This window comes from Nicotiana attenuata, unplaced genomic scaffold (genome assembly GCF_001879085.1).
Source record: "Nicotiana attenuata strain UT unplaced genomic scaffold, NIATTr2, whole genome shotgun sequence".
NCBI lineage: Eukaryota > Viridiplantae > Streptophyta > Magnoliopsida > Solanales > Solanaceae > Nicotiana > Nicotiana attenuata.
In genome coordinates, this window is record NW_017676130.1 from 9708 (window position 1) to 21103 (window position 11396).

Below are 11396 nucleotides of genomic sequence, written 5' to 3' on the forward strand. Positions count from 1 at the left end.
CAGTTACTGTAAAATGTAAGCTCTTGTGCACTAAGTATTTGGTTTGAATGTGATAAGTTTTCTGCACGACTTAGACTATTATCAGTAGCGACCTTCAATAATTTCCAATGCCATGAATTCTGTTGTAAAGTGATTTAATTTACATATGTCTGTAAACATGGCCGATTACAACATGGTTGATTACAGATAACAGAAACCAAGCAAACCGCTTTGCGCTTCGGCATATCCATTGCCAGTCACTTGCAACCAGAAGTTCCATTTCTGTTTTAGTTCAATCGGCTTAGAAGCATTTTTAATTCAAATAAGACTTTTGCAGCAGCCATAATTATGGCAAAAAGGGCTTGGAAAAATCATCATTGGCAGTAGATTCAAGTCCACAACAGGGTATTATCATTTTTCCAAATTTTCGAGCAATAATCGGCAAACACATGCTTAATGTTCAAACTCTAATCGATAGTGTAATCAAAAATAATTTGCATCATTTCTTGACTGCCTTGTGGACACAATATTTGACAGACTCTTGAAAGGATTAATAATACAGTAGTTCAATTCCATCGTTATATTGATGTAGGTCGAACCTGCTATGCTAGTTCCAGCCATTGTCAATCTATCAACAAAAATGAGATAGCTTCATCCTCACATCAATTCAAGGCTACCAATCAACCATCAAAGCTTCAAGAGGCAGCAATCTATATAGCTTGATGGAGAAATATATCAACCAAGAATGGAAAAGAGTTTCTCGAGCACATATAAAAAAATGTAACAGTGAAATGGGTCAAAACAATAACAAATACAGGCAAGTAGCCTCTCCACTAACAAAAATTATCTATGTGGTAGTAGAAACCAATGGATTGTCTTATGTAAATAAAAACGAAAAGGCAATACCATAAAATACCATGAAAAGCTTCAAATTACTTGTCCATAACTAATGAAATTCAAAACAAACTAAACCAGAGAGGTTCAGTAGGTTCAAAAACATGAAATGATACAAATATGTTGTTCATAACTAATAAAACTACAAAACTAACTTATAAGACCCGTTTTTGGTTTCTCCAACTATTACATATGCAAACACCTTATGTTGTTTTCTTCTTCTTAAACACTCTCTTGATCTTATTTCCAGACAACTGTGCATTCGGATCTTCTTCAACCACTGTTGCGGCATTAGGTATACCTATCTTGGCAGGTGTGTTTGCAATATCGATCAACTCATTATCTTCAGTAGAGCCCTATAAATTTAAAAAGAAAAACGCACACAGAAGTAAGCACAATGTAATTTTATAAAGCAGAGAATGTGATCTATGTTTATTTACTGCAAACAGATTCACTTATTTGTTTTTCTATTTGTTCAAGCAGATCCTCGCAATAGCAGCTATGAAAATCAGAAATGATGGGCACCAAAAAAAAATAATACAGATTCAGTAACGGCCCTTCGAATTATCCCCTAGTCAACTATATACTATATGTAGAAAAGCTTAACTGAGATATGGCCCTACATATTTCAGGAGAATGAGAAATAACCAACCTCAAAATATGGTTTTAACATCCAAATCCAGTTTTAACTTCTACCTTTCTCTTACGTGTGTGTGAAGGCTATATGCTATTTTCATGAAACATGATAAATAAGTAACAGACGAAAAGGCAATACCATAAAATACCATGAAAAGCTTCAAATTACTTGTCCATAACTATTGAAATTTCAAAACAAACTACTCCTCAACATTGTGTAGTTTTTAAAAAATAAATACCAGATCTGAAAATTGTACAGAAATATATCCATACACATATATAAGTAGGTGTCATGGTAAAGGACAAATAAATATTAGCGATGTATTTACCTCGAATTCATTCTCCCCATCTACGCCTTGATCAGTATTGAAGTCAGGGTCCTATCAAACATTAAAAAATAAATGAGTTTGAAAACAGAGAAAAACATTGGCAGTTTAACAGAAATGCTAAACTTAGATATGTTATGAAGTTTGTCAGCGAAGATCACATACGGTGAAGGCATCTGAAGGTGGAGCAGGACTATATTTTTGTATAAGGTGGTCATCATCGGTAAGCTTAACAACACTATAAACTTCATCTTGCAAACGAAGGTTCGAGCTCTTGACAATAACCTTAAACATGAATTTTCTCTGAAGAATATTATTCAACTCCATTGGATAGGAAGGCTTATCAACACCGCCAGTATTCTAGAACCAAATTTTGCGTTACAATTTTTTTAAAATAAAAAATATGAATATAAGTAGTTAATATACCTCAAGTAATCCATCCTTCAATTCATTTGCAGACTTGCCTATGAGAAATATGGCTTCGCGGTCCCAGAGCAATAGTGAAACAGATGCAGTAGTATCCATGACCCTAACCCGAAGCCTGTACCTAAATGCACGTTTGATTTGAGATATAAATATATGTTTTGATGGATTAAGGAAATAGAGCTTTTGTGATTACCTATTCACAGCTGAGTAATCTTCATTTTTACATTTTGGGTTTGTACAAGAATAAATGTTTCCCAGTTTATCGACCTTCTTTTGACACTTTTTGCAGCTGATATATGACCACCCTCTTTGAAGTTCTAAATTTTCAATATTTGCAACAATCCAACAGGGACCTTCCTGTTTAATAAATTGATAAAACTTTATATAGTGAAGTGAGATAGTCTATATGTGCGAATCGGGATTGATATAAATTAGGAATATTTTATATTAGAAATATTCTAGTGCTGATACATACAACTTAGTTGTACAAAGATTAAAGAACGTAGTTAAACCAAGTGAATGACCAACTACAAAAACGTATTCATAGACATATAGAGTCTCCACGTATAATATGTTGGTCTTCGGTAATGTTATGTGTTTCTCAGTATTTATCTTTGGCAGCATTAATGGACCAGGAGAAGTATCTCTTAGCAGCCCGTAGGTACAGAAATGGTGCTCACATTGAATATACAGAAATGGTGCTCAAATTACGTTATAAAAATGTTTGGTTTAGCAATGCAAAAGTTTTAAACAGTACTTATAAACAGGCAAAATTTTATAGCATAATTAATTTTTCTTATACAGCAATACAATAATGAAAAAAAGTTTCATGATTTTTAAATTTTCTCAAAATAGATAAAACATATTAGCAAAATAGTTATAATTATGCACAAGATAGTTTACTTACTTCCATGGACTCCACTAATTCGCCAATTGTTTTAACTTGAACAACGCCTTTTGACAATTCATCCGAGACGGAGTAACTTTGTTGAGAGATAGTTTGAGTCAATCTTTCAGAGTAATTATCTCGAACAGAAAGTAAACTGTATTAAAGAAAGAGTAAAACAATCAGAGGTATAGTTCAAAATATAGATTTGAGTATAGTTGGTGGGGAAGATATGTATATTAAACAGTGTTTTAAACTCGTTAGATTGAGGAAAATTTGGATTAATCCACAGCTTCGATGTATTCCAAGTATTGCGCACAGAATATGAATCTGCGAAACAACGTATGTATTAGATGTAATGAATAACTTTTCACCAAATAAAGACATATTAATAATATAATTTTACCTTGAAATTTATGTGCTTTTATAAGCTACATAACAACAACCATAGGTTGATCGTTAGAACTTAGCAGGTGAGGTACAATTTCATCAACAAATTCGCCCCAGAATGTAGCAGACAACTTGTTCCTCCTATTAAAAAAATAGATATATAAATTTTAGTTGATGGAATTGCCAAATTCATTAAAAAGCAGTGGATTGAGTATTTGTTCTTACTCATCATCTTCTAGTTCGACATTCATAAACTTCCTAGAAACTCCAGCTTGTATGTGCGTTTTTACCTCACTAAAACCGACGATTTCTCCAATCACATCTAAAGAATAAGAAGATATTAAAATAAGAGAAAAAAGATCATTATTAGAATTTTGAGGTAAAAGTTATTATTACTGAATAATTCAGTCTCGTCCACATCAATCTTATTTATCAATTGATCATATGGCCGCAAAACGAAGATATTCATTGGGAAAAGTTGATCAGATGTTTCAACCACTGTTGTCTGTTGAGTAAATGTGAGCCTTAAGTTATGTTTTGTGGTTTTGAACTTCTCTTTATTTTGACAAACGATAAAGTTCGCCATAACATATAATCCATGCTCATTAAGTTGTGTTTTGAAAAGGTGCAGCACTGACTTGCCAATAGAAGCTTGTATCCGATCGCCCTTCAAAGAAATCACATGAAATACATACATATAGTTGAACTTACAACGAACAACTCAAATATATTTTTCTAAATATAAGTCAATGTGAAAATTCTTCGAGTTAATAAGTTGGAAAGAATTGCATTCGGATGTTACGTTCTGACAGTTGGCTATCTAACAGGTCCCTCTACCTAAACTGAATGGTTTAGTTTTGGCAAATTTGAAATTTGAAAATGATGGTAAATTTTTTAACTAAAAAGAACCTCAGTTTAAGCAGAAGTCAGGCAAATATGCAAATAGTGATAAAAGTTCATACCTTCATTATCTTAAGTAGTCGCTGGGATTGTTATATTATTTTCTTTTCCTTTTTCCAACTTCTTTCTTTATTAGGAGGTATTAAAAAATGGAAGAGAACAGAGCTAATCCAGATTTGTAACTTAAAACAGAGAAGCAAAACAAATTAGTAAGACAAAAAACTGCCACTTGTTAGTATCTTCAAATCTTGTAGAACCAATTCAATCGTGAAAGTAGCGTTAATAAACGTATGAAGAATATAACAACAAATCCAGATTTTGCAACGTAAAAAAATAGAGAAGCAAAACGAATTAGCATGTAAAAAAAATTGATTTTTAATGCCTTTTCATATCGGAGAACAACATCTTTGATATTTTTTCTTTTAGGTAATCAAAGAACTTGGTATTTTCCATATTGTTTCGATAAAAACAGGTAGAGATTCAAAAGAAGGCAGAAATAAGCAAAATAGCAAAAAAGTAAAGAGCATTCAAAGCGAGCACGGCTAAGAAAAAAAAACAGTGCAAGAAAAAAGAAAACCAACATATATTTATATATACTGTTGCAATGAATATATTGTAAGACAAAAAAGTGAATTGTTGTAGTATCTTGTAATCTTGTAGAACCAATCAAGAAAGTAGTGTGAAGAACATAACAACAATTCCAGATTTTGCAACTTGAAAACAGAGACGTAAAACAAATTAGTAAGTAAAAAATTGATTTTTAATACCTTTTCATCTTGTAGAACCAATTCAATGGAGAAAGTAGTGTCTGGATTGTAACGATCTGGGACTTCCTAAAGACGAACAACCCGAACTTTCAACCTCCATTGCATTTTTGAAATTATTATATCCATGATGAAATCAGTGTCAGTAGCCATAATTTGTAGAATCCTTTTGTTTTTTTGTTGAATTTCTGATATACGACTGCCTTTGGTTTATGTATAGAGTATCAATGGAAGATATATAAGTTGGTATAGTCAGTTTTGAGCAGTTGAAGATGATTGCCGATCGTGTATAGGTTCAGATAGCGTAGGTTTAGATAAAATCTAAAAAACGTGTGTATTCACGTTCACATGTAGATACGGTTACTTGTTTATTTAAAAAAAGAAAAACCTAAAAGAAAAGAGAAAAACGTGATAGACTTAGTTGACAAAAGTAGTTATTGAATTATGTAGGATTCCCCAAAATAGAAGTCTAATAGGATGTTTGTAACGTAGTAATTCTTTAAAATGGAATAACTGTCGGTTTTATGTGATTTTTTCCCCAATTAATATATTAGTTCCTATTTTTGTGGAGGTTTGTCCTAAAGGGCCAATTGTCTTATTTTCATGCTGCCACTTGTCAAAAAAAGGGGCTTCTGCCTCTGCTTTTATTAATAGATAAATTTGCTAATTAGTTGAATTAATCTTTGCACAAAGGAAAAGAGAGGACTTTCCCGACTTCCATGTTAATTATGTGAACAAACTGACTAATTCTATGTCTCTAATTCCCCAAAATATATATAGGCAGGTATAGTATCACATGTTAATTAATTAAACAAAATTTCTTATTTTTTGAGTCAACGAATGATTTGAATTGGATATTTATGGTGGCTAACTAAAGAGTTGACCCCTCTTGGATTAAAATAATTTACAAATTTGCAGATCTAGTTTAAAATAAAGAAAAAAAGTTGACCTACCTTCTTTAAAAATTAATCAATCATACGTTTAGTTAGACCAGGAATCTAAATATATTACTCGGACGCCAACAGCGGACAAGTACAGCCAGAGTAATACTACCTCCGTTCATTTTTACTGGTTCACTATTAACTTTGCACGCTCCTAAAAAAATAATAAATAAAATGCATAATTTACAATAATACTTATATTAATTGGTGTATAGTCTTAGTGAATTTGAAAAATAATTTCGAACGAATAATTAATCTAAGGGCAAAATAAAATAAATAAATATTTTTCTCTTGATATGCGAAAAGTGACAAGTAAAATTGAAAATTTATTTTTAAAAATACTTAACAAATAAAAGTAAAACGAAGGAGTAGTTGCCAAGTATATGAAAAGCTTGAAAGAAAATCAAATCACATAATCTCATCACAGCACCAAAACACAAGTTTAATCGCACGTGCAAAATCTGGGAAATATATTGTCTGGATTATTAATTGCATACTAGTTCAAAAAGAAAAGAAATTACCATGGAATTATTTTTCGAATAAAATTAGAATAAAATTAACTCTAAAATTAAATTATCGGTTTACCTTTAATGAAATAATTTATGATTTTTCAAAATTCTTTATTTCTTTATCAAACTCTAAGTCTACTCAAATAGTATCATATAAATTAAGACGGGTGTAGTATATTATTCAAAATAATCTATAACATATAAAATAAAAATAAAAAAATTAGATGGAAAATTAAGGTAACGCTCTAAGAGGAGGAAGAAAAGTGGAAGAAGGCAAGTTTTCTAAATCAATAAAAATATGTACTATTATTGCCGTATCAAGTATGATTCTGATATTTTTATCATGTTCTATGGAATGGACATCTCCACCTTTTATATTTTGGCACATTTCTCATATGTTTCATGGGGTGACAACTAGTCCGCTGATAGTACTCTTTTTACTATTAATTCGTCCACATATATCCACTAATATCACTTCACATTTGTTGTCTCTCTCTCCTCCATATTTATATATATATATATCTGCATCTAAATATCTTTATTTTATGTCCTTTGTGGATGGCTAACTCTAAAACAAACAAATAAACAATATCCAGAAGTTTTCACTTTCTTCATACAATTTATTCCTTTTCTTTTTGTTCAAAACAATGGGTGCTAAGGAAGTTCTAATCTTGGTGCTTCTATCTATGTTCATTGTTTTTCCTTCGTGCCACGGCGAAGATGAGTGCTTGAATCCGTATTTGGTAGATCAAAATTCTTACGTGAAAGATTATATAACAAAATTAGCAAATGATACGGAGACAGTGAAGTGGATGATAAAAATAAGGAGACAAATTCACGAGAACCCTGAACTTGCTTATGAAGAATTTAAGACTAGTGGTTTGATCAGAGAGGAGCTTGATCGGATGGGAGTAAAGTACCGGTGGCCGGTGGCTAAGACCGGAGTTGTTGCCACCATCGGCTCCGGTAAGCCGCCATTTGTGGCTCTCAGAGCAGACATGGATGCTTTGCCTATTCAGGTTAGTGCTCTGCTTGGAATTTTCTCAATCCTGCAATTATAGTCTTAATTTATCTTCAAAACAAAAAACGGTAAGAATATTTATACTATCAAGTTAATTTAGTTGATTTACAACCACGGATAACCTTTAACTGTTTTATTCACTTTAAACATCAAAATTTTCTTTTCTCTAGTTCTTGAATTTGTGGGGTTTAGGAGGTAGATCTATAGGCCTAATATATACTACTATGTATCTTCGAATTTACTTCTTACCTTTGTCTGTATTTCATTAATGGTTTTGAAGATTGTTAGTATTAAGGATGTTTGTAATGACAATGGTACGGGGATCATTTATACTAATGTTATTCGGTCCGAACTAGGGTGTAGGCAGTAAATTTGAGTCATTTTTATTTTTATTTTGTGGGCGACTAAATTAACTATGGCAGAAGAAGAAATTACTTGCGGCAATTTACTTTCCATTTTAGTCAGAAATGGCGGCGGCAGCTGTAATATTTAAGCCGTGAAAGGAACCACATAAATTTCTCCACATCTTTCGTATAGTTAATCTCAACTTATTTTGAACTAATGTGTAGTTACTGTTGTTGTTTGACAAATCATTTCATCTCCAATTACTTAGGTTTCAATTCTAAGCTACTTAAAAGAAGCTCATTAATTAACATATTGCTCAAAAGCCAAAGGATCTGAATAAAGTATAGAGTTCGAAACAGTTTAGTTGGACTACCAACCCATTTATTAACTACTCTGGAGTAGTATATATTATACCTAAAACAAAGAGATTCCTGAGTTTTGAAACTTCATTGGGAAAAAGAAATTAAAACACTTCAATTCGCAGTACCATAAGTAATATTACTCCGCTAATGCATTTACTTTGAACATCAAATATCACTTGTAATCTAGACAACAGAAAAAGAAAATAAAGATCATACGTCGGATTTGGTTTCACTAAGGAAAGAGTTTAATAAGTTGTAGAGTTCAATATCATATATTATGCCTCTATAAAATGGGACTCTATATTTATTCTCAATTAATCAAAAAATCAATTAAATTAGACTATGAAGTGAATAATTTGATCAATAAAAGAGTCGCGAGTCAAAGTGGAATTCTTCTAATGTAGGAATTGGCGAAATGGGAACACAAGAGCAAAGTTGATGGAAAAATGCATGCTTGTGCTCATGATGCCCATACTAGCATGCTTCTTGGTGCTGCCAAGATATTACAACAACTCCGCCACAATTTACAGGTTAAAAAAAACCCTGAATTAAGCTCTATATATATATATACATATCTAAGCGCATGGATTAGTTAATGAATTTAATTACCGTGTATTATAATATTGCAGGGAACAGTGGTGTTAATTTTTCAACCAGCAGAAGAACGAGGGTATGGGGCTAGAGATATGATAGAAGAAGGAGTTCTTGAAAATGTGGAAGCTATTTTTGGAATACACTTAGTTCATAAGTATGAAAGTGGAGTAGTTGCATCTAGGCCTGGTGAATTCTTGGCTGGATGTGGAAGCTTTAAAGCTAAAATTAGAGGAAAAGGAGGTCATGCTGCTAATCCACAAGATTCTGTTGATCCAATTTTGGCTGCCTCTACTTCTGTTATTAGTTTGCAAAGTATTGTCTCTAGAGAAACTGACCCTCTTGAATCCCAGGTAGTAATTATTTCCATGTTCAAACTTATTTAAACAAATTTTAAATTTTCATATTTCAATTCTTCTCACTTTAGTTTATGAAATTTCAGGTAGTTTCAGTTGCAATGATTGAAGGGGGACATGCATTTAACATAATACCAGATTCCGCTACAATTTCCGGGACCTATAGAGCATTCAGTAAGAAGAGTTTCTACGGTTTGAGGAAAAGAATTGAAGAGGTAAACTACTGCTCCTTCCGTTTTAATTTATGTGAACCTATTTTTTATTTAATTCGTGCTAGAAAGAATGACCACTTTTCTTATTTGGAAACAATTTATCATAATGCAATAATTTATAGCCACACAAAATATATGTGCCTCATTTTATGCCACAAGTTCAAAATTCTTTTTTTTTCTCTTAATCTCCGTGCCCATTGAAATATATTCACATAAATTGAAAGGGGAGAGATTATTAATTAAGAACATAAATCTTGGATAGGTTTCCAAGTTTGACCAATATTCAAAGTCCCACATGTCTCTTACAACGTTTTCATGTGCAAATTTTATTTACCCAAGCTTCAAACAAGTTACGCTTCTTTCTCATTAATACTTTGTTTGAGAAGACGAATACTTGAGGAAATTGTAGGATTTGTTTCGGGAAAGAGGTTTTAGTATATATATTTTCAAGTTGCTTGATATATACATTCAATACAAAATAATCTCATTTATAGCCAAAGAACTTGTTTTTTCAGAAGGGTCATAAGCCAAGAGATCAAATTAATGACTTTTCATTTCTTTAAGATTCAATGTAACTTTTCAATAAAATAAGTGGTACCTTTCAAAATATCACTATGTCATTACCTTTCAGTAATCGACTACCCAACTATGGAGAATAAAATAGCTTGCTAAACATGAACTCATTAGGTATAGACATTCACATTATATTTACAACATATTTTTCCTTGACAATATTCGGTAATAACTTCTTATTGGTTAAATTTCCAGGTCATACGAGCACAAGCTGCTGTACATAGATGCACGGTCGAGATTGACTTTGATGGTCGAGAAAATCCAACACTTCCTCCAACAATAAACGATGAAAGAATATACGAACATGCTCGAAAAGTTTCAACGATGATTGTTGGGGAGGAAAATTTCAAAATAGCACCTAGTTTCATGGGAAGTGAAGATTTTGCAGTGTTCTTAGAGAAAGTTCCTGGTTCTTTTTTCTTTTTGGGAACAAAAAATGAAAAGATTGGTGCTATTTACCCTCCACACAATCCACATTTCATCATTGATGAGGATGTCCTTCCAATTGGTGCAGCAATTCATGCTACTTTTGCATATTCTTACCTCTTAAACTCAACAAATAAGTGTACTTCTCATTCTTCTTAATCTAAATAATCTTATTTTATTCTTTTGTATAGAGTTAGTATGTTTGATAATCAATACGTATATGCCAGAATACTACTTGTAATTCAGTTTTGTTTGATTTTTTACTTTATGGTTTATTGTTAAAAGTTGTAGTCACTAGAAATACTTCTTCCATTTACTTGTTTGGAATTATGCCTCACATTATTTTTACTATGTCAATCTTTATCCAATGGACTTGTCCCAAAAAAAGGGAAACTTTGCTCCTGAAGGTACTATATTCTAGTAATGTATAGTACAATATGGGATCGACTGATTATATATCACAATTTCACCGTGAAAGGTTTGTTTGCAAATATTTATTTATCCATACAATTTAGTGAAGTGGAAAAAAGTGCATCGCTCCTGTTTTTTACAACAAAATTTGGCGCTCCACGCTTGCCAATACTATATACTTAGTGATCAAAGTTTGCTAAATATAACCTTTGTTAGGAAATTGTAGAAATATTAAGTCCTAGTAGTAGTTATACACTGTGTACATATAGAACTAACCATAGTTAGTTAGACACAAGTTAGTATTGGGTTAAGTTAGTGAGTTAGGAAATGATATAAATTGTACATTTTCATTTCCTTTTAGTTTTAATGAGAAAATATCAGAGACTCAGTTGCTCTCACAACCGACATTCTCTCTCTTGCTCTCCTTCATCTCCAGCTTCAATTCTTC

General features: G+C 32.0%; 2 protein-coding genes across 2 annotated transcripts; one reads left to right on the top strand and one right to left on the bottom strand.

Annotated features, from left to right (window-relative positions):
* Positions 1 to 1076: 1076 nt before the first annotated feature.
* On the bottom strand, positions 1077 to 4123 carry LOC109220776. The gene is made up of 9 exons (XM_019385243.1): positions 3934 to 4123; positions 3763 to 3859; positions 3583 to 3678; positions 3169 to 3304; positions 2455 to 2618; positions 2262 to 2382; positions 2001 to 2195; positions 1839 to 1889; positions 1077 to 1229 (listed from the first exon to the last, which is right to left on the bottom strand). The coding sequence occupies exons 1-9, from the start codon at positions 4121 to 4123 to the stop codon at positions 1077 to 1079; spliced, it is 1203 nt and encodes a 400-aa protein (XP_019240788.1).
* A 3048-nt stretch (positions 4124 to 7171) lies between these two features.
* On the top strand, positions 7172 to 10886 carry LOC109220778 (IAA-amino acid hydrolase ILR1-like 4). Its single transcript, XM_019385246.1, has 5 exons — positions 7172 to 7670; positions 8784 to 8909; positions 9009 to 9323; positions 9413 to 9541; positions 10307 to 10886. The coding sequence occupies exons 1-5, from the start codon at positions 7299 to 7301 to the stop codon at positions 10694 to 10696; spliced, it is 1332 nt and encodes a 443-aa protein (XP_019240791.1). The 5' UTR covers positions 7172 to 7298; the 3' UTR covers positions 10697 to 10886.
* Positions 10887 to 11396: the final 510 nt, after the last annotated feature.

Bases quoted from the DNA above. Each gene is read 5' to 3' on its own strand.
- LOC109220776 (XM_019385243.1), bottom strand. From the start codon at position 4,123: ATGGCGAACTTTATCGTTTGTCAAAATAAAGAGAAGTTCAAAACCACA. The intron at 2,383-2,454 runs GTAATCACAAAA...ACGTGCATTTAG, and splicing joins GATTACTCAGCTGTGAATAG to GTACAGGCTTCGGGTTAGGG. The intron at 1,230-1,838 runs GTAAATACATCG...TTAAATTTATAG, and splicing joins ATGGGGAGAATGAATTCGAG to GGCTCTACTGAAGATAATGA.
- LOC109220778 (XM_019385246.1), top strand. From the start codon at position 7,299: ATGGGTGCTAAGGAAGTTCTAATCTTGGTGCTTCTATCTATGTTCATT. The intron at 8,910-9,008 runs GTTAAAAAAAAC...ATAATATTGCAG, and splicing joins AACTCCGCCACAATTTACAG to GGAACAGTGGTGTTAATTTT. The intron at 9,324-9,412 runs GTAGTAATTATT...ATGAAATTTCAG, and splicing joins CTGACCCTCTTGAATCCCAG to GTAGTTTCAGTTGCAATGAT.